Below are 24182 nucleotides of genomic sequence, written 5' to 3'. Positions count from 1 at the left end.
TTTCCTGTCCTTGTTTGGAGATCAGAAAGACAGCCTGCACGTGGAGCTACCAGTATATAAGGATGGACCTACTGCCAATACACTTTGAAGCTATCGGACAGAAGATTATTTCATCCATCCGCAAAATTCTTTCAGCGTGGTGATGAATGATGGCAGACTGCGTAGGTCAAGACCCCCACCTTGATAGAGTCTGTCATAAGCTTCCCGTCTGTAACCGCATAAAATCGTCAGTAAAGAAAGCTAAAAGTATATCTTTTTCTCTCGTGATTTTTGTACCGCCGTAATTACTATGGGAGGGATATCGCCTTTTATATCATATTTCTATATTTCTCGGTTACTTAACATGCCGCGATTTCAAAAGAACACATTTCCGGAGAGCTAGTGCCTCCAAAGGAAACACCTTATGCTTAGTAAACAATAAGGCATATTAGCTTAAAACAGCCATTTTAACTTGTTAGGCAAGTTAGCCTTGTATCTTCTTGATAATCATGAACATTTTATTAGAATTGTGCCTTGTATTTTTGACATAAAATGTTATTTTCTTTCATGACATGCATTTTATGGATAAATATTTTTGTACATAGGTGGCACGGTGGCGCAGTGGTAGCACTGCTGCCTTGCAGTTAGGAAACCTGGGTTCACTTCCCAGGTCCTCCCTGCGTGGAGTTTGCATGTTCTCCCCGTGTCTGCATGGGTTTCCTCCGGGCGCTCCGGTTTCCTCCCACAGTCCAAAGACATGCAGGTTAGGTGCATTGGCGATTCTAAATTGGCCCTACTGTGTGCTTGGTGTGTGGGTGTCCTGCGGTGGGTTGGCACCCTGCCCAGGATTGGTTCCTGCCTTGTGCCCTGTGTTGGCTGGGATTGGCTCCAGCAGACCCCCCCCGTGACCCTGTGTTTGGATTCAGTGGGTTGGAAAATGGATGGATGGATGGATTTTTGTACATGTTTTATTAGTTTATTATAGTATTTTCTTTAATGTCATTGAAGAATAAGCTTAAAGCCTGTGGTCAGCGATTTAGTTATAAAAATTATATTACAAGGCTTGTACAGGGATGGCTATGAAGGAGCCTTGTGTAAAAAAAATAATAATAATTTAAGAGGATAGAGCAAGCAAATCAGAATCGGATAATCCTGATGATCAGTGATTGGTAACAGCAGTAAAGATAAAAAAAAAACTGACTGAAGCATCCCTATGACAAACATTGGGACACAAAGCCCCGCTGAGAAGCAGTCCCAAGTAGTGTGCACCCCTGGGGTATTCCGACATAGTCTACCAAATGGATTAAATTACTACAGCACCTGTGAATGGCCTGGAAGGCACATTTTCATTTGTGCTAAATTCTCTTTATGGGAAAGTTCATAGTAGGTATGAAGCACCATCAGTATTCAGAACATTTTTGAGTTTAGCTGAGATGAGCAAACAGCAACCAAAGGTCAAGCCTCTATGGTCACTTCAAAGGTAGATAGTAAAACCCTGAGGAACATAGCAAGATGAGAAATGGGGCTGTATTTGCATTACAAAACATGCAAACCATTTTTGCATTGCAGCATGGAAATCAAGAAAGCTCTATCCAGCAGGAGAAAGCAATTCAATCAAATTTCCATCTCAGCAATCTTTACTGAATTCAAAACGACACAAAGAATAGACTAGACAAAATAAAGTTATTAGCAAGAGAAAAACAAACAGAAAAAGTCCAAGGCAGCATAAAAGCAGGCTGCTAAGGCCGGATTTATACTTCACGTATCGCGACACATGCTGCAGTGGACGCTCCTGCTACGCAAGCGTTGTACCGTTTATACTTGCGCGCGTACTTTATGTAAATCTGGGAGGAATCCACCAGGTGGCAGTGCGAGTTATCATCACGGGGAGAACAGGTTTGGCTTTCACTGTGTTGTGAATTACCTGGAACACCTATTAAATTCTGATGACACCTTACCGCAATATCTCAGAAAAGGATGTTTAATGTTTAAATCCATCAGTCCAGGGATTTGTCCATTTCAGCTACCATTGAGCACAAGGCTGAAACAATCCCTGAACGGGGCATCAGCTCATCGCAAGATGAATACGAGCACACATATACACGCTGGCATCATTTTCATGTCACCAAATCTGCATATCTTTGGAAGGAAACCAGAGCACACTGTGGAAACCCAGCAGGAAAATAAACTCCAGGCATGGAATGTCAGCGATGCGACTCCCTGCAAGACAGCTGCGCTAACGCTCCGCCACTGTGTCACCCCCTTGTGTGTAATTAACAGTATTCATTATTTAAACGAAATTACCGATTTATCTGTAAAATGTAACATACATACTTCAATGCATTTCATCATGAAAGTGATATCAAGTATAAATCTGAAGATTCTAAATGTGCAGAGACTTGGAATATCATACATTTAATGTGTTCTGTGTGGTGATCTATTGCTGTTTGCCACTGCTGTCAGTGCCGGAGGAAGCCCTAAAAAAAAAAAAAAAGACAGCACAGAAGACAGTATGTGAGGCTTTTAAAATATACGTGTCATTACGATCGGGAATATGCAATGCTTGAATATAAAAGCTGAATATAAAAGCACCACGAATGTATCTGTATGTCGACATTTTGCTTCACCACTTTGAACCATTCATCAAACATCGAAGCGTGCACACCGGTCTTGTAGGATCCGCAAAGCGGCTTTCTGTCACATGTAGATAGTAAACAGAGACTCTGAAGTCACATTCCAACTTTTAACACACTGCACCCCTCGACTTTTTGCTGGTACTGCAACTCACGCATGCGTCGCGTTAATTTCTGACGACCTGCTCAGAGGACACATCAAATTAACACTGGGAACGCGTGGCAGCCATGATGCGGGCGCGTACGCGTTCTGAGCATGAAGTTTAAATGAGCCCTTACCTGACATAGAAGCCATGGTTTGGATCTGGAGGGTATTCTGTCCACTTGAGCAGTGCCCTCTCAAACTGCACGGTTACCTTGGTGATGGAATTTGGGGGCAACTGCACTAACATCTCAAGAAGGTGAGGGTACTGTCGATCCTTTGATGGCCGATAGTGGATATAACCTTTTGAGGATAACAAAAATAGAAGCACAGACAGGTTTAAATGAATGCAAGGACCACAAATGTCAGTTTAAACAAGGATGATGTGTGCTTTGTAGTTGGGTTGACTCCTTTGGCCAAAATAATTAGGAGATTACCAGACTGATGGACGGGAAAGTCATCTTTGAAATTTGAAAAATAAAAAACAAGCCCTTCTCTTACATCTTTTTAATAATCTATTCTGGCTATTGCTTTCATTGCTTCTTACATTTAATATAAATGCTGTAGCAGTAATAATAACATACAAATAATTATAAAATCAGTTATGTTTTTAAAATGTTAAAGAATTTAATTACTGTTATTACTACCACACCTGTTCTTTAAATATCACAAATTTAACATTTAACAATTAATACTACTACATACTTATTAGATTGGCAATGACTCTGCAAGACTAGGGCAACTTATAAATTAGGAAATAAGTTAATCACTAAAGTGAAACGCTACACGTGTTTTGACCACACCAAAAGTTTTGTACAGAAGTTGTAAACAGGAAATGTGACAAAAACAGAATCCATTTCAGCTCACTTGCAGGTAACCACTATTGGTGGGATGCTAATGAAATGTGGTGGTACCCTCCCTTATACACTACTGTCAGTTATTACTACATATTTGAGTGGAGAAACACGGTGTCACACGCGTGTGCTTGGAGAACAACTTGCAGGCTTAGATAATGACAATATTACCCTGGACCAAGAGAGGGCGCTAAGCAATAACGGTATCTCTTCTCCTTTCCCCTCTACAGAAAGGATGATTGCAGTGCCACCATCTTTGATGTCACTGCCAGGGTCAGCCCATCTGTATCCGCCTCTTCCTCCCAGAAACCACCATAAACAGAACAGTCTTGACCAACACAACGGAACTAGTCTTGACTTAACATTAACACCCATTTTCTTTAGCGTCTTTTCTTTATAATATACAGGGTTTGCCTTCAGGTGCCCCAGACACTTTATGAGCTTCTTTGCATTTTCTTACAATGGGTAGGACCAAACCTGGAAGAGTATGTAAAGCATACACACAAGGCTAATCAGCTAAGCTAAAGTAATACTGCAGAAAATGAGCACAACAAATGCTAGGTCGACAGAAAGTATTTAGTCTTTTCTTGGACTCAGTCAGATTATAATGCAACGCTAGTGTAATGTCACAATAAAAATTACACATCTAAACAAACTAGAGTATAACCAATTGTCTTTAGAAGTCAAATATGAACTTAAATGGTGCCTATTTGGGTAGATCAACATGTACAACACACCGATTCATGCTTCATGCACGTATCTCATGAAGTTGCATAGCTGGTAAGTAAAGTTTTACATCATGAAGAGAATAGCGTTTAAAATAAACCTAGGGAAGTATTAGAAGAATATAAGCATGAGAAGGGCATTGAACAGAAAATTCCCTAATGCACAATAATATTCATTATAAAGAAACTTGCTGTGTTACCTGCCTTTGGCTGGCAAATCTCACCTAAACAAAACATTTGTGCCATAGATCAGTTTGTGTTTTTCCTAGTTAATGACTTTGGGTTTTGTTGATGAACATTGGAAAACACAATTTTAAAGAAACTATTATTTTGTATTCAAACAGGTAGTTGGTATTAATAATAGGAATTTGACATATAAATATAATTTCACCCTGTAGCACTTCCTGTAAAAATGTTGTATTTGAACGCAATGTTTTGATTTGCAATTTTGTACCATCATAAAGTTTTGAAGGGTTTAGATCAAAAGCAACATACACTGAATAGTGGTTTCCTTTAACTTATTACACACAGCATTGACTTTTAAAGGCTGCACATTTACGGGGAACATGAAATGAACCGATTATTCCAGTACAAAAAAAAAAAAGAACAGGTGATAAGAAATAATATGGTGAACTATCTAAAGCAGGCATGTCAAACTCACTACCAATGGTGGGCCGCTTCGACTGCCATACGTGCGTCAGCGGGCGTACTGTAACAAATACTATTATACAAAGTTACTGTAGCATTCTTTCCAATACTGAAAACTTTAAAAAATGTAACACATAAAGTTTAAAGAAAAGCCAATTTATTTCCATGCAGTCTCTATACAACAGTGTAGAATTAGAGTCTTAACCTCTTAGCTTGGTCCTTATTATATTACTAGGCTCACCCGCCTTTTAAGGCGACCGAATCTTATCCTCAATTTGTGTGTGCTCCATGTGTACATCAGGCATGCAAGTGTAGGGAATGAGAACATCAAAGTGCCCGTTCACAACATCTCCCGAAAACCTAAGTTTTTTTATCCCCTCGAGTGCCTGTCCAAACTTGGAGTGTAGGACTCCATAATAATATACATGAAACTCATTGGGGAACAACTCTTCCGCTGCCATTAGCTCAGAAATGGTACCATAAGTTTGAGACTTTGACATTTCAGTGAGATACTGAAGCTCATTTGTAGGCCTATAAGAGATTCCTGACGGCATCATTGTAAATGGCTGAAACCTTGACCAATTACTTAAAACATGTCGTACAATGCCTGCCCGAATCTGTACCGCTAAAGATGGAGTTTCATGCACTAAATAAGCTATAGATGAGAATAAGCAAGCACCATCTCCCCTGATATTTACTACGCGGTGAGGCATTTGTACTCCATCAACATTAATTATTTCCAGAGACATAATTTTGTCTATTTTTCCAGCGCATCACGCACAAAAGCAAGGGAACGATGGGAGCACCAGAACTCTGCTCACATCGCGTCGCTTCGTGCCGAAAGTAGTAAGTCTGTGATAAGCGGAATACCGCTATGCTTTGCACTCACAGGACAGAAGGACAATCCCGACCGCTTTTATATAGTGTCTTGATGATTGATATTCATTATATTATATTCATTGCTTATATAGGAGCCTTACAGTGTGATATTTATTTCTTTTGTCCCGACACTTGGCATCTCTTGTTAGTAACCAGTTCATCAATATCAGGCTTGAAATCTCGTGCAGCTGCAACTTTTATGAGGGATGAAAGGTGCTCGATGGTAAGTCTTGAGCGATGTGGGGTTTTGGTAGCTTTCATTAACAAAAACAATTGCTCAAAATGGTAAGTGTTTCCGATCATTGACAGTACTCTCGATGCCAAGTTACGGATCTGCACATACGAGGGTGGCAGGTAAGCATACAAGCCTGGCACACCAACTTCGTTGTATTTTGCCTTCAGAATAGAATCTGACTGCACTTCAATCAATTCAATTTGGATATTCTCAGGCGCATTCTCAACGTTGTAAGAGAACAGCGCAATGCCCTGTTTGTGTGAACTGAAATCACGAAAATGCTCACTAATTCATTGCTCAGTAATTCAAGTTGGAAAACAAATCCTCCAAAAATCAAATTTTACTTTACTAAGTTTACTTCAAAGTTTATATTGTAAAATAAGCCGATATGCAAAAAGCCACCTGACCTACAATTTATTATACAAACTCAAAATCACAAAAATATGTTAATAAACAACTCACCAACTTCTCGCGTCCACTTCAGATCTTCAGCTGTAGTCTGCACTAACTGTTCATTACAATACTATCACAAAATTACATGAAACTAGAGCAAAAAACATGAAAATATGCGAGCTATTACTACTCGTGATGGTCAGTTCTGCCCAGTGGTCAGTCTCAGCAGCCCAGCCTGTAGTGTAGCCTGCCAGGGGTGGCTCTAGGCTCGTGGCGGCCCTGGGCAGAGAAAGAATCAGTGGCCCCTTCGTCTGGCAATGTCAATACGGTATCTTATGAAAGCGTTGCGGACACTGCATAGCCGCCTCGTGCTCATGACATGCTTCTATATACGCGTGTCCGTAACTTGAAAACCAAGTGGCGGCCCATGATATTCTCATTACGGCAAAACATTATAATACTACATACAGTATAGCTTACTGCTCCGAATCTAGCGACATTTGTAAATACAGCGTACTAATTAACAAGAAACAGAATGTTTTTTGGCCACATTGCCATCAGCTGTGTCGTTATTTTCTCTTTCTGTTTTATATTCAATATATATTGGCGTGGCGGCACCTGGGATTTGGCGGCACTGTGCAGGTGCACAGTTTGCACATGCCTAAGGCCACCCCTGTTGCAGCCTAGCACTTCAGTTGTGACGCTGTGGCTCATTAACTTTGGACAAGGCTCGTGGCTATACTAGCAGATGACGTTTCCGGTACCGTAATGCCATGGGAAAACGCGCTTTTGTCAGAAGGCAGAAGTAAGAAAAGTCAATAAGTAACACCGAAGATGCAGAATGATTCAATCATAAATGATAGTAATAATTTTGTACAAGTTCAGTGCTAACTAGGATCTGTCATGCGGGCCGCACAGATTTCTGTTGCGGGCCGCATGCGGCCCGGGGGTAGCGAGTTTGACATGCCTGATCTAAAGCGTTCCAGAGTTTGAAATGGAACCAAAATCCTGGCAGTCCTCTGCTTAGCCTGTGTCTTGTTCCTTCTTGCCTTTTGTTATTACTTTCCATGACCTATTAGTCGAGCAGGCTGAGGCAGTTATAGCACCAAGCTGCATTAACATTTGCTCTTCTGGGGTGGTGGTGGTACGCCTATGCCAGGGGTCGGCAACCCGCTGCTCTGGAGCCACATGCGGCTCTTCAGCCTCCTTGTAGTGGCTCCCTTTGGCCTTGACAAAAAAATAAAAACCATGAAAATGAATAATGGCAATTTCTTAATTTAAGTTGTATTTATATATATATATATATATATATATATATATATATATATATATACAGTAATCCCTCCTCCATCGCGGGGGTTGCGTTCCAGAGCCACCCGCGAAATAAGAAAATCCGCGAAGTAGAAACCATATGTTTATGTGGTTATTTTTATATTGTCATGCTTGGGTCACAGATTTGCGCAGAAACACAGGAGGTTGTAGAGAGACAGGAACGTTATTCAAACACTGCAAACAAACATTTGTCTCTTTTTCAAAAGTTTAAACTGTGCTCCATGACAAGACAGAGATGACAGTTCTGTCTCACAATTAAAAGAATGCAAACATATCTTCCTCTTCAAAGGAGCACTTGTAAGTATGCGAAGCACTGCGGCACAAAGCTGTTGAAGGCGGCAGCTCACACCCCCTCGTCAGGAGCAGAGAGAGACAGAGAGAGTTAGAGAGAGATAGAGAGAGACAGATAAAAAAATCAATACGTGCCCTTTGAGCTTTTAAGTATGCGAAGCACCGTGCAGCATACTTAAAAGCTGCACACAGAAGGTAGCAACGTGAAGATAATCTTTCAGCATTTTTAGACGAGCGTCCGTATCGTCTAGGTGTGCAAACAGCCCCCCTGCTCACAGCCCCTACGTCAGGATCACAGATAGTCCGCGCAAGAGAGAGAGAAAGAAAAGTAAGTTGGGTAGCTTCTCAGCCATCTGCTAATAGCGTCCCTTGTATGAAATCAACTGGGCAAACCAACTGAGGAAGCATGTACCAGAAATTAAAAGACCCACTGTCCTCAGAAACCCGCGAAGCAGCAAAAAATCCGCGATATATATTTAAATATGCTTACATATAAAATCCGCGATGGAGTGAAGCCGCGAAAGGCGAAGCGCGATATAGCGAGGGATTACTGTATATATGTTTATTTACTACTACTACTACTGTTATACATTTTAACATCTAATTTAGAGAGTTTAATTCTGCGTGGACAGAAGCATTTGCCTTCACCACCAACGACGCTGGCTTACCGGTGTGCTTAATATGTGGCGATAAATTATCAAACAACAAAAAATGTAACATTGAAAGACATTTTCAAAACAAGCTCTCAGCATTCACTGAAAAATACCCAAGTGAAGATAAGCGAAAGAGAGCAATTTCGGAACTGCAACGGAAAGCTGAACAGAGCAAACATACTTTCAAAAAGTGGATCACTTCTACACAGTCAACTACAGCTGCTAGTTTTGTGGCAGCTCAAGAGATCGTAAGGAGGGGTAAGCCGTTCACAGACGGAAAATACATGAAAGAATCGTTCATAAAAATATCAGAGCATCTATTCTCCGACTTTAAAAACAAACAGGAAATTGTTCAGAAAATGCAAGCTGCATTTAGAGAAAGATTCAGTGAGTTCAGAAAGGAAAAACACACACTCTCTCCTTCCCTGTCACACCCCTGGACATCGACCCATCCCTGCTGAACACATCCGCATTCACAGGAGTAAGCCCGATCTAGAAATTGAACTGGACGACATAGCAGATAAAGATTAATGGGTGTCCAAGTTCAAATGCCTGACAGCGGATCTTGAAGAAGTCACCTGTCAGAAGGCTACTCTCGCTAAAGAGCACAAATGGAGTGATATTGAAAACCTCCCCAAACCCGACAAATTTGTTTTCGACACATGGAGTGCCATTCCCGAAACGTATATGAACATGAAAAAATATGGATTTGGAGTCCTGTCCATCTTTGGCTCAACATACTTAAGTGAGCAAGTTTTCTCAAACATGAACTTCATAAAGTCCAAATATCGCTCCTGCCTCACACATGAGAGCCTGCAGTCCTGTGTGAAGGTCAAAGTCACATTGTACAGCCCCGACATAGAGATGATCAGCAGCGAACTTCAGAAACAGAAGTCACTTTAAACAGGTGACAACAATAGCATTTAATAGGCTATTATTTTTTCAGAAAAACAAAACACATTCATTTCAGACCCGGAGCTGATGTAGGTTTTTTTGTATGTTCAGGTGCTTCAGTTGATTCAGCACACTGAAATGGAATTTAATGTTTACTTTTTTAAAGCTGCTAAGCTACAGCTAAATATTTTATTTATATTAAAGTGGGCTAGTTTTTATTTTAATTTTACACAGGTATAGGAAGGACCCAAATAGGCCTGCATAGTTCAGTTTAATTTATTTCAAAGTAGCCCTACACATGCACACTGCACTTCTGTTTGTTGTATTCCGTGGTTGTAACATGTAAAATCTAAAAAAAGATTAAAACTTTTAAAAGTTTATAAGCTGTGTTATGTTTTGCGGCTCCAGACTATTTTTCTTTGGAGGAAGGGGGGGCAAAATGGCTCTTTTGATAGTGAAGGTTGCAGATCCCTGGCCTATGCCAATAGCAGGCCACTAAGAAGCAGTGCAGTTTCCACTTCTTACATGTTCCGTCTGTGGGGGACTGCTTTACTGAGCTGAGAAAGTGTCCACTACCATGCTGCCACTCTCGTCTTGTGTTGTACACAGGTCTTGAAATGAGCTGGTACATGTAACAGCCTTCAGTATTTCTGCGTTGCCATCTTGAGCGTAGCAGCACCTTGTGGTCTGACATCCAAGATGACACCCCATTTCTCTGTAATACTGCATGTGTTTCACCACTAAGGACCCTCAGCCCATTGTTCGAAGTATGTGTACTGTATATAAGCGTGGCCAACATTCAACAAGGAACTTGTATATATTTGTATACAGCATTGCAAGGAGTAAAAAGAATCTGACAGATTAGGTAATACTTTGTGTACCTAAGAAAGCAACTTGCCAAGCACATCATTTTTGAGTTTCACAGAAATTTCATCCTTCCCCTTCGCTGCTGGATGCAGCCTTTACTTGCATAAAGCTGGAGCCCCACTTCTCTGCAAGATTCTTTCCCTTCCTTCGTGGTGCTCGGGACGTGGTCCTTAAGACAAAAATTAAAAAACACGTTTTGTCTAATTTTCTTTTTTCTACATTGTGGCTAAACTTTAATCAAGTCAGTCAAAGCGTTTGAGATTTTGGGGTATTTTGTTTTTCTATTCTGCATGGAGATTTACCATTAAATTCTGATATATCGAAATGTCCTTTCTTAGAGGATGCCTACTGCCAAATTAACTAAACGGGAGATAGGGTTTTTCCTAAGAAGTAAAAATATACTAGAATGTAGTAAACATTTATGTAAGCTACGCTAGGATAATTTAATGTTTTTTTATTTTTAAGATTTTCATCATAATCAGTTTTGCTAGTTTTTAATCTATTATTTATTAGGCAGCATATTAATGGATCTGATGCTGAAGCAGAAAAAAGGCAAACTAATAGAAAAACAGCAAAAGAAAGCAAAAATACAAATATTTCTAAATCTATATTAAAGTAGAATGTATGTTTGTCTGTATGTTCCCTATACAATACTATACCCTTTGACCAGTCTGCTCCAAATTTTGCAAAGTTGTTCTCTAGGACCATAAATGATAAGATAGACTACTTTGGAACCCAAAATTTTGACCTCGGTGGGTCCCAGTGAGTATTTCTCGTTTCCTGTGTGTTAAGAGTGTGCACACCAGTGCCACCTGCTGGCCCGGAGCAAGTGAAACATCCAAACAGACTGAAGTCAGACTAGCAGACAAAATGACCGCAACTTTACATTTCTTACTTGAGCAACATCACCTGCTGCTTCTATCTAATGTAACATAAACAGGAGTATTGTGTGCACACCACACAATAGGGGTGTTAGTTGAGGCTTGATTGAGAGTCGAAGTGCAGTGCAACACAAAGAATGATCAAAAAGGCTATTATTTAACTTCTGCTTTGTTGACTGTTTTCATAATTTAAGCACTATGAACTGTCCATCTTGAACTAAGAGGATGAGTCAAATATGACTGCATTCATGGTTACAACCCAGTAAGGAGTTACTGCAATTCTGCAATCTAAATGGACCCAAAAAGAACAAATTCTTATCTTTTGAGAGCAGAGACACTGACAGCGTGAATGACAAATGGGACAGCTAGCAAGAATAACAGGGTCACCATTGAAAAAAAAAACACACATTTCCCAATCAAATACAACAAATACAGTAATCCCTCCTCCATCGCGGGGGTTGCGTTCCAGAGCCACTCGCGAAATAAGAAAATCCGCGAAGTAGAAACCATATGTTTATATGGTTATTTTTATATTGTCATGCTTGGGTCACAGATTTGCGCAGAAACACAGGAGGTTGTAGAGAGACAGGAACGTTATTCAAACACTGCAAACAAACATTTGTCTCTTTTTCAAAAGTTTAAACTGTGCTCCATGACAAGACAGAGATGACAGTTCTGTCTCACAATTAAAAGAATGCAAACATATCTTCCTCTTCAAAGGAAACAGAGAGGAAAGCAAACAAATCAATAGGGCTGTTTGGCTTTTAAGTATGCGAAGCACCGCCGGTACAAAGCTGTTGAAGGTGGCAGCTCACACCCCCTCCGTCAGGAGCAGAGAGAGAGAGATAGAGAGAGAGAGAGAGAGAGAGAGAGAGAGAAACAAAGTCAAAAATCAATACGTGCCCTTTGAGCTTTTAAGTATGCGAAGCACCGTGCAACATACTTAAAAGCTGCACACAGAAGGTAGCAACGTGAAGATAATCTTTCAGCATTTTTAGACGAGCGTCCGTATCGTCTAGGTGTGCGAACAGCCCCCCCTGCTCACACCCCCTACGTCAGGATCACAGATAGTCAGCGCAAGAGAGAGAGAAAAAGAAAAGTAAGTTGGGTAGCTTCTCAGCCATCTGCCAATAGCGTCCCTTGTATGAAATCAACTGGGCAAACCAACTGAGGAAGCATGTACCAGAAATTAAAAGACCCATTGTCCTCAGAAATCCGCGAACCAGCAAAAAATCCACGATATATATTTAAATATGCTTACATATAAAATCCGCGATAGAGTGAAGCCGCGAAAGGCGAAGCGCGATATAGTGAGGGATCACTGTATACCCAGGAGACATAAGGTGCTTTGGCTAGTATCGCAATGTAAAAATCACACTGCGGTGCTTTTCTTAATGCAAAATTAAAAAAAAACAAAAAACAGCTAATTACATGATATTACTTAGAAGCCAAGTGACTTGCTGATTGTAAACCTGCAGCCACAGAGGTTCCCCAGAGCTGAGCTGGAATACAACTGATTTAGTAGCATGTAGAGCACCAGTGCAAACAATTCAATTCCATCACAATATAAAACAAAAGTCAAACTCACTAGGTTTGTTTTCACGCCCCTTGCTAATGACAGACAGCGTGTGAATGTATAAGCGCAGGTACCAGGGCACCGACTCCATCAGAAGTATAGGGAATGCACGAAATGGATGATTGTTGTAGATAAGAGTGTGAATTTCTCCTGTCTGAAGGCCATAACCTCCCACATAGCGCTCAGCATGAAGAATGGGTGGTAGCATCTCCTCTGGGCAGGTTATAACAAAAAAAAAAAAAAAAAAGTATAGAATTTAATTTGTGTTTGTTAACTGTTCTCCTTACAAATATCATAAAGATTAACATATTACAAGAGAAAAACAAAGCAAAAGAGAACCCATAATGACAGCAATGTAGATGCTCACCACTGTCCTGCAGTTTCCACTTCAGCAGAATATTGAGAGAGCGCAGGCTGCCATACGGCTCTGGAGTCATAAGGTCGTACACCATGTACTTCCGTCGATCTCCAAGGACAACAGCATGCATCTGTAAGGTCACAGCAGGTGCCACTTCAATCATATCATCTCCCTATTGCCGTAAAGATAAGCACATTAGTGTTTTAGAGGGAAACCCAGCAAATTATGAAAATACCTGGGCACAAAAAAATAAATAAATAAATAAAAATAAAAAAATAGCACCTTAGGTGTCTCTGTGATGTCAACATAAACCTTGCTTGTGGAAGCCAGAGGACACGGCTCAGTCAAGGTGCGAGAAAACATCTTGAACAGAGACCATTCTGTTTGAGAAAAGCAAGAAGCAGATACAGTATTTTAATGTGGAACAAAGTAATAAGGACTCCCTTTGATTTATTTTAAATAATGAATTATCAATATTAGCCTGTAAGCAAATAGAGTCTAATGTATATATATACACATCAAAGCCACATTTTGAATATCTTACATAAAAGTGGTTCTTAACTGGGGTGATGCAACCCACTAGGACGCCTCAGTAAACGTCCAGGGTGGCCACAAAGGTGTCTGAACATAAGGATAAAATAGCAGCAAAATGCTCAAACGATTAAAAGTCAAGATACAGCAGTGGTGTCAAAACTCTCTTTTTCTAAGTGGACCGTTTCATCAATATCCCAGATATTGTATTGTCTCAGCTACACCAGCACAGGGCTGACATGGTGTCATGACAGAGACAATGGAGCTCGACAATCAGGAGAGATAGGTGTGGTGGCACAAAGAATTGTCATCTCTCTCATTGACACATGCAAAGCAAAGGAGGAGGCCTGCCGGATAGGTGAGGGAACATTCCGTGTGGAAGAGAAGTAAACTATGGAGAGGACAGATGAAAGGTCGGGGAATTTGAGATGGAAGTAGGTGGGGGAAGTACAGTAAAATAGAAGTAGGGGAGGTTGTTGCTTCACCAGGGGGCTGAGAGAGAGAAAAGCAGTACATACACCGAGTTTGATTAAAAAAAAGCCTGCACCAGTATTGTTGGAGCACAGTCGAGAAAGAGACACAGTGTGACAAACAGTCCCATTAAGGGGAACAGACAACAGCGGCACAGTTCAGTTAATGCATCCCCCATGACCAGAAGAATAAGGGAGACGGTACACAATCCACTGCTTTATGTTTTCCGCAACATCCTTACGCCTCTACGGCTTTGAACCTTCCACTTTAATAAGCCATTCTTTTCGTGGTTAACCACAATCTCTAACATATATAAATTACTCTCCTTTAAGTGCAAAGACGTCACTGAAATGTGATACATGCAGGATAATAATATGCCACACTCCCATAAAGAAACTTTGTGTTTTAGAATGATGCCAAAGACACACCAGTCTCATGAAGGAGATGCAGCTTGACAAAAGTGTCAGGGCTGGCCACCTTTCTGCCACAGACACATATGATAGGTTTGTCTTTTCCGTGGACATGATCGTTGTACACTGAGAGAGAATTCTGTGTTAAACTCGTGCTGTCACTGATGGAAATGCTACAGTACTGAATTGAGAGGATAACAAAGTGGCTTCTGTAATTAAGATATGGAAAAAATGTCTGTACCAACTAATTCTGTACTTTAAAATTACTTTTGATTTTTTTTTTTTTTTATTATCACAAATGTAATCATTTTATAAATAATTTAACAAACAATGCGTACACCAAGTTAGAAGTGAAAAATATCTGCATTGAAAAATTCTGTATTTTGGTAATTATTGGTTATTACTTATCCCTAAAAATGTCAACTTTGTTATGATTAGGTAATTCAGGTACTAGCAAAAAAATGCTTTTATTTAAAACTCACATGCCAATTCTGAGATAGATTCTTAACTTTGTATTATGCTTTAAATATACAGACAGTATAAAAACACTAGCAGCAAATATGTATTTGTTAATAAAATTCAAAAACAAGCACCTTAAACATACAAGTTTCTATATTGCAGATATGACTGGGGTCACATGTTGTCTCTATGTGTAATAAAAAAAAAAACATGCATTAAACTTCAACATAATCTATTTTACAACAGTAGATGTTTCCTTTGTAAGGATGAAACTCTTATTAGAAGGAAGCTTTAATTGCCTGAATATCACCAAAGCCTGCATTGAACTTATGTCTACAAGGTTCTTAGCCTCTAGTCTCCTTTTTTTGATTGAAGAATTCTTCCTAACATGGATTAAAACTGCCCCTTGTCTATATTCCTCACTCATCGACTTGGTAGGCACCAATCAATCATTGAGTCTCCCCCTTTGTATTAAAATTGACATGTATCAGAGAGTAGTCCAAAAGTCATAGTCTGCAGTTTAGTGTGAGAGGTTTAAATAGCTTTCCTTTAATGTCTTAATAATTTAACTTGGATATTGTAGCACATGTTTGAAGTTTCACAAGGAAAACATCCAGCCAAAGTCTGATTATATAGTCTGAAGATGTGATACTGTGAGAAAAAGACTGACATACAAATTTTAGTTGCCTTAAACTTAAAACCTTAAAAATTAAATAAAATAATGAAATAAAACAAAACAAATTAAAAACTTAAAAAACATGGGCCACACAACCAAAATACTTTTTCAGTCTGAAACAATAACAAAACAAACAGGCAATATTAAAGAGATCAGGAGGAACTTCAGAAAGGCACTGATGAAAGCTGGAAAATAACTGCAGGGATGGGAAAAAGGGATGGCATGCAGGTGATATGTTATGTTGTAAGGAGACACAGACTGAGATGGTCTGTGCATGAGCAGACAAACAAAAAGTATGACTGGTTGAAAAGGAGCACCATGATGTTGGCAAAATGCAGCTAAAGAAGAGGAGATGAAGATAGAATTGACAGTAGTGGAATTCTCTCTCAAAGGTGCCAAAGACCACAAAAACTGCATGAATGGCACCTGGGAAGCAAACAGTTCATATGGATAAACACAATTAATGGTCATTTAATAGGCTGCCATCCTCATCTGGCATCAACATGCATTTGGATACAGCAATACACTTACTAGCACAGGGTCAATGCTGTGTCTCCCGCTAACTGAGCAATAAGTGCTGCTGGAGAAAACGTGAGTACGATAGGTAGGTAGGTAGGTAGGTAGGTAGGTAGGTAGGTAGGTAGGTAGGTAGGTAGGTAGGTAGGTAGGTAGGTAGGTAGATAGATACTTTATTAATCCCAATTAAATAAATCTAAGCTTCCATTTTGATCTGGATTTGGGACCTATGGTCTCTCTTCTTCCCTGTCAGTGAGCCAGCAGTCATCTCCTTGGTATTGAGAAGGATACTTTTTGCCAAGAGTGTGTTAAAGTAGGACTAAGGCTAAAAGATCTAGAACAGCTAAATATGCAATTACACACACACACATTATAGTATATTATCTTCCTCATGCAAGCACCACACCTCAAATCAACTCCAGGCCTTTTATCTGCTTAATTGATAATGACATAACGACAGACTTGCCCACACCTGCCCATGAAACAGCCTTTGAGTGAATTGTCCAATTACTTTTGAGCCCCTGAAATGAAGGGATTGTGTTAAAAAATGCTTTAGTTGCCTCACATTTTTATGCAATTGTTTTGTTCACCCCACTGAATTAAAGCTGAAAGTCTGCACTTCAACTGCATCTGAGTTGTTTCATTTAAAATTCATTATGGTAATGTACAGAACCAAAATTAGAAAAAAGTTGACTCTGTCCAAGTATTTATGGACCTAACTGTATATTATATACACACACACACAAAATTTATTTATCTATATATATCTATATATATCTATATCTCTATATCTCTATATCTCTCTATATATATATATATATATATATATATATCTATATATATCTATATATATATATATATATATCTCTATATATCTATATCTCTATATATCTCTATATATCTATATCTCTATATATCTATATATATATATATCTATATCTATATCTATATATATAGATATATATATATATATATATATATATATATATATATATATATATATATAGATAGATATATATATAGATATATCTATATCTATATCTATATATCTATATATCTATATCTATATCTATCTATATATCTATATATCTATATATATATATATATATATATATATATATATATATATATATATATCTAGTGAGTGAAGTGTATCCCATTATTACATTTTTGATATCTAGCACAAATGGTAAGGAAGGAAAATACACCATTTAATATTAGACAGCTTGGCAAGCACAAGCTTTAACTGCATGAATCTTGACACCTGTCACCTTCAATGCTCCTCAAAATGCAGCACATCGCCATTATGCTCTGCAGTTGTTCAGTCAACTCACCACGTTTGCTTTGCCCAGTGGCATGCAAATCAAATACAATACTCAGTGTCTGGCGTAGCTCCCAAGATGTTTTCTTGCATTGCAAATCCTGCAGAAAAGAAAAAAATGAGAGTGTCATATACATCTCCTTATCATTTCAATTTTCAATACCTGCTTCTCCACTTGAGGAATACAAGGAGCTACAGACAACCTTGGTAACATGTTATGCACGTCATACATTCTGTATCTGTTTAAAAGCTCATCTGTCTGTCTGTGTTTGTGATTGTTGGTAATACTGGAAGTCTGACTAGTAGCCGCCTCACAGCACAAGTGAGAATGTGTCACAACTTTTGGTGCATTTACCAGCTTATAATTAAAATTCTGGCCAAACACACATCTTGTGTTGCCTGGAAAAAAGGACACTGCTCGTTATTTTACAATGTTTACATATTTTACTGATCTACAGACTTTGTGCACTGTCTGCACTCTCTGTATTTGTGCAGTTTGTTAAATTACAATAATTAAAATCTATTGTCACGTTATAAATTATGAAAGGGAGCACCTCATCATGATCGCTACTGGAAATCCTACTGGTATCAAAAATATCACAAATGGGTGGTTTATTCAAAACATTATCCTGACAAAGGGATGACCCTTAAAGAGCCAGGCATCACACAATGCCTCCAGCCTACCTCCTTTTTTTGTGCTGCAGGTTCCTAGCCATCTCAGACAAAATATATTCACAGCCATTTGCAGAACTGGACTAGTGTATCTGTCTGTCCAACAGTCTTTGGGTCTCTGAACACTCTCAGAGGTTCAGGAAAAGTCTGAAAGATTTTATTTGCTACCCCACCGTATTTTTGAATTTCTCTCTCAGCTGCTTTTGAAGAACAGTCATCTGTCTAATCTGGCATGCACAGACTCTTTGTGAGTTCAAGTGCTGGTTTCCCACTTTTAGACATGCCTGTTTCAGGCTCTACCTCATCTACTGAAGTTTCTATTTTGAAATCTGTGCTCCTGGCAAATGCTCAACAGACAGACAAGGTTTGAATATTATTTTATAGTTCTGTGTGATGTAGAAGGTGACTGTGATGACCACAGTGGCACCCTCAAGCAGTTTGATATACTGTCCACATAATGATAAAAGAAAGGAAGTTTGCCAGCTCAGTAGGTGGCAGGAAGGAGGCCAATTATGTTGCTTATGGCACCTAGTAACCCATTATCCTGGCAGGTGATGGAGTTGTCTGGCTCTTTAAATTGGAGCTGGGGTCCAGGGCTGCTAGAGAATAGTGTTGAGAGAACAGCCACAGAGGTTTCAGAATCCAATCGTGATCCTGGAAGCTACTATGATGGCAGTCCAGAAAGTAGTTCTTAGCTAGGACTTCATGGCATCTTCTGGCAATTATCTAGTTGTACTCAGGGTCAATTCAACAGTGGCCTAAGCAGAGGTGCCCCAATACCAGTTAACAAGTGAAAAGAATCATAATTACAAGCAGCATTAGGACAAAATAAATGGAAAATAACTTTTCTTATAATGGAAGAACTTTTCAGCAGATTCTATGCAGAATATTCCACAAAGTAGCAATACCTGCAGAGAGGAGACAGCATCACAATCAAGTCATCGAATATATTGTGCTGTATGCAAAGTGGTCTTTTGTTTTCAGTCAAAACTAATTTTCGGATTGAAAAGGTAAGAAAGCACAGTAACACTAGACTGTTTACTGGTCAGCCTGCAAAATCGAAAAAATGCTGATGCAATATGGAGTCATTTCATGAAATGCACAACTTTGAAACAAAAACATACACTGATGCAGTTGGTAACTCTTTAAATTAAACTCTCTAAATTAAATGTGAAATCAAAATTTAAGAATACAATGTTAATGGAGTATTTCATTTAATTTTATAAAAGACCTCTGTGTACAACAGAAAAAAAAAGACCAAAAATTAACACGACATAATGCTTTAAAATTCTTAATTTATTACAATATTCTTTTCTAAGATACTGATTGTTTCCATATTGTAGCAGAACAATGCAAAAATTAAAAATAACACTTTACAAATAAAAATTGCTGTAAAAAGTCACAGGTAATCCTTCACTATGTGGAATTTTTTACATTGCTGAACTACTCTGACATACTGGGAAAGCAACAGGAAAATGGAGTAACTGGTACAATTTTACATTTACTATACCAAACACAGTTTCCAGTTTGTTGGGGTCAGCAGACTAATAACAGCTAAGCCAAAAAAAAAAAGAAGACGTACATATTTAGTGTGCCCCTGATGCAAAATGTGTAGGCAAACTTTGGAAGCTTAAGAAATATGTCTATGGTTTGGCTGATAATTCATTATATTGGTATAACAAAGTGAAGGACATAATGCATTTCCCAGCTACAGTTAACACCTCTGGTCATGAACGTTTCCAAACACATACAAATCGGGTTACGATCAAAAAGTTCGCCAAACTTTTGCATCTGTTCACGACCACACACTTTGGTGGCGAACAAAAGCACTGGCAGCCAGTTTCCCTTCCGGTTCGTATGAGCCAAGGGTTTCTGCACATTGGTTCAGTCTCTCCCTGTACATTGTTCTCGGTCAGAAGTGCGTGCATTCGCCGTGAACTCTGTGCTCTATTTCATGTGCTTTTGCATTAATTTTGCAATTAACCATGGCATCTAAGCAAGTGAAGAGTGGTAGTGCTGGTGAGAAGAAAGGTTCAAAAAAAAAAAAAAAACTGAAATTCAATTAAAGAAAGAAATTACTGAAAAGTATGAGCATGGCATTCGAGTTACCAATCTTGCCGCTGAGTACAAGAAGTCAAAATCTATGATTTCGACTCTTCTAAAGCAGAAAGAGGCCATTAAAGCAGCTGATGTTGCAAAAGGAGTTACGATGTTAACCAAGTAGAGGCCTCGAGTGCTGGAAGAGGTGGAAAAACTGTTGCTAGAGTGGTTGAATGAGAAGCAACTTGCAGGGGATAGCGTAAACGAGGTGATGTTATGCAAGAAAGCCAGGAAGATTCATGGCGATTTACTGCAAAAAAAAAATCCTTCTACGAGTGGCGAAGGTGAGGAATTTAAAGCTAGTAGAGGATGGTTTAAAAAGTTTCGCAAGACAAGTGGCATTCGTAGTGTGGTAAGGCATGGATAGGCTGCTAGTTCCAACGCTGAAGCTGCAGAAGAATTCGTGAAAAATTTCACAAAATTCGTGGAGGATGAAGGCTACATTCCTCAACAAGTGTTCCAACTGCGACAAGACAGAATTATTCTGGAAGAGGATGCTGAAGAGGACCTAAATCACCCTGGAAGAGAAGGGTATGCCCGGCCATAAACCAAAGAAGGAGAGGTTAACAGTTTTGCTGTGTGCCAACGCTAGTGGCAACATAAAAATCAAGCCGCTAGTCGTTTACCAATTTGAGAACCCTTGTGCTTTCAAGCAGCACAATGTAAACAAGGCCAAACTGCCCGTGATGGGCAAACACGAAGGTTTGCGTCACAAAGACCTTGTTTTTGGAACAGCTGCACGAGGCTTTCACTCCCGCCGTGAAGCGATATCTTGAAGGAAATAATCTGCTGGAAAAATGCCTTCTTCTGATGGACAATGCACTGGCACACCCTCCGAATTTAGTTGAGTATGGTCGAGGACTACGACTTTATTAAGGTTGTGTTCCTCTCCCCCAACACGACTCCTTTTCTGCAGCCCATGGACCAGCAGGTTATCTCAAATTTTAGGAAACTGTACACCAAAGGACTATTTGGCAGGTTCTTCAGGGTCAAAGATGTCTCCTCGGTCACATTGAAGGAGTTCTGGAAGTAACTATTTTAATATTGTTCATTGCATCAACCTCACTGACAAAGCCTGGGAAGACGTCACATACCGGACCTTGAACTCGGCCTAGAAAAAACTTTGGCCTGAATGCGTTCCAGAACGGGATTTCGAAAGATTTGAGCCTCCTGTTGTGGATGAGATTGTGTCCATGGGCAAGAGCATTGGTCTTGAAGTGGACAATTAGGACATCAGAAGCTGGTTCTGGATCACAAGGAGGAGCTGACGACAGAGGAACTCGCTGAACTCCAGCAGGAGCAGCATAAGTTGCTCACCGAGGAGCAGTCCTCAGGGGAAGAAGAGGAAAGGGAGGTTGTAAAAAGTGATGCAATAAAAGCCGTCATGGAAAAATGGAACGAGTGTCAGGATTTTTTCAAGAAGAATCACCCTGACAAAGCGGTTGTGAAAAGAGTGATAAACATGAACGACCGTGCCATCACGCATTTCTGAAAAAATTTAATGTGCAGGAAAAGGCAAGTCACATTAGACTGCTGTTTCATGAAGTCTGATCCACCAGCTAAACAGCTAAAAACACCAGGAACCCAAGAAATCACAAGAGAGAAAATACCTGATGGAGAACATCCCTCCATCGCGGAGCCGAACTCTCCCTCAAAACTTAAACCTCCTCTCCACCCAGCTTCCTCCTCACTTCCTTCACGCCAGAACTCGACTCATGCAAGGTTAGTTTTCTTGGTTGTTTATGGTTAGTTTTTGTATTAATTAAGGATTTTTCAAATGTTCATTTTTTTCCCTGTGCTTAAAACTCATTAAAACAAAATTTTTTACAGCAAGCAGTTCGTAAGGGTGTAGCGGAAACTCTTGCAATGTTAGTTTTCACTGTTGTTCAACATTTTCTCAGTGTTATTCAATGTTTTTACATTTAGTTTACTATTACACTGTGCATTCTATGGTACTAGGGGGCTCCGCCCCCTGCTCGCTTCGCTCGCCAACCCCTGGCGTTGGGGCATGACAAAGAGTGAGATGTATGAATTAGATATAGAATAGTGTGCAGGTGTGGATGATGCATATAGAAAGCCAAAAATACAGTGTTTGGCACAGAGTAATGGTTTATTGGAATATCTTTGTACACAACATTAGTAGTAAAGATGGTGTCCTGTCCTTGAATGAGTCTTCCTTGGCATGGAGCATTATTAACTTTAACGTCACATGAACGTCGAACACATGAGAAGGCAACATAAAGTTGTCCATGTCCAAAAACGGGCTCAGAAGGGTAGATGCCAACCTTGTCCATGGTTTGTCCTTGTGATTTGTTGATGGTCATGGCAAATGCAGGTTTAATGGGGAACTGTCGGCGTTTCAATGTAAAAGGTAATTCTAGGTCAGAACTCGTAAGGTCAATTCTAGGAATGAGAACAGTATTGTTAGAATGTGATCCTGTAAGAACTGTTGCTTGAATAACAGAGACCGCTGTTCCAAATATCTCCATAAGTAAGTCGTCGCAGATGAAGGGTTGAGGAATTGTAATAATATCTGGGTGAAGTCCATCTGTATTGGTGAGTGTACAATGTTCTAGTTGTAATAACCAATTGTTATATTCGTGATCTGGAAATCGCATGTTTTGTACCAAGTGTATCTTTAGAAAGCAAAGTCAATTGTTCGCGTAACATTTTTTGTTCCGTGGTTTTAGAAGCGCGCCGAGGTGAATTTTTTTGTTTGATGCGGGTTCGTGTTTGTGGTCCCGTTACTCGAGCCGTCTAGTTTTGTATCCGTGATCGTGAATTGATGACTTGTTTGATCTTTATCGTGAGGAATATGGATAAGTAATAAGTAGGATCGAACTCACTGTTAATATGCGGACTGTTCGTTTCTTCGTATTATCACCAATCAGGTCTCGCGCCTGTATATGTATTGTAGTTCGGTCTCGTGTTGTTTCTATGACGTCGTCGCGTATTTTAAGGTGGACTGAATAATAGCTGAGCGCATGGTATGTGGAGCAATAGGTAAGCACTGTCTAAAATCTACTCCTAATAAAAGTACCTTTACTCCAAAGGGAATATTATTATTCATCAATGCAATGCCAATTGTCCGCGTATTTTAAGGTGGACTGAACAATAGCTGAGCGCATTGTAAGTGGAGTAATAGTTAAGCACTGTCTAAAATCTCCTCCTAATAAAAGTACCTTTCCCGCAAAGGGAATATTCTTATTCATCAACGTTTGTAGAAGTTTATCAATGGTGTTGAGTAAGTGACTGGATGCCATTGTACATTCATCTATAATTAATAGTGTGGCAAGACGGATGTCACGTGCATTGTTACTGTGAATTGTCATAGTGGATACCAATGTTTCTGTGATTGGGACCGGTATTTGGAATATGGAGTGACATGTGTTTTTGGAGCCGAGACATTTTTTCTTCCGCGGTTTCAGAATCGCTTTGTGGGTGCCGACGTGATTTGTGCATATTTGCGTTCTTGATTTGTTTCAGGGTGCACTGTTCCAATGCGATGTAATATTTGTCCACATACGCGAAAGCAGTATGGGTTATTGCCTTTTGGTGACATGATATTTACTCCGGTAGATGCAAAATCAAATGAACTATTGTAGGATGTAATGCAGATGCGCCGCCGTGTATTTTGTTGTTTCATGCGGGTTCGTGTGTTTGGTCCCGTTATCCGAGCCGAATCG

General features: G+C 39.6%; 1 protein-coding gene and 1 long non-coding RNA gene across 2 annotated transcripts in view; both read right to left on the bottom strand.

Moving 5' to 3' along the window:
* Positions 1–24182, bottom strand: part of LOC127529407 (uncharacterized) — a 266837-nt gene that overhangs the window by 5897 nt on the left and 236758 nt on the right. The gene's annotated exons all lie outside the window — the stretch shown is intronic.
* The window catches only part of pigt (phosphatidylinositol glycan anchor biosynthesis, class T), a 47468-nt gene that overhangs the window by 5897 nt on the left and 17389 nt on the right, over positions 1–24182 (bottom strand). The window contains exons 6-10 of the mRNA XM_028811833.2: positions 17738–17825; positions 13623–13720; positions 13350–13512; positions 12995–13195; positions 2892–3057 (exon numbers count right to left, since the gene is read on the bottom strand). Of these exons, the coding sequence (XP_028667666.1) occupies positions 2892–3057; positions 12995–13195; positions 13350–13512; positions 13623–13720; positions 17738–17825 (716 nt within the window). The remainder of the gene's footprint in view (positions 1–2891; positions 3058–12994; positions 13196–13349; positions 13513–13622; positions 13721–17737; positions 17826–24182) is intronic.

This window comes from Erpetoichthys calabaricus, chromosome 10 (assembly GCF_900747795.2).
Source record: "Erpetoichthys calabaricus chromosome 10, fErpCal1.3, whole genome shotgun sequence".
In the NCBI taxonomy this organism is placed as follows: Eukaryota; Metazoa; Chordata; class Cladistia; order Polypteriformes; family Polypteridae; genus Erpetoichthys; species Erpetoichthys calabaricus.
Note: the sequence above shows the minus strand (reverse complement) of the source record. Positions and strands in the feature narration are given on the sequence as shown.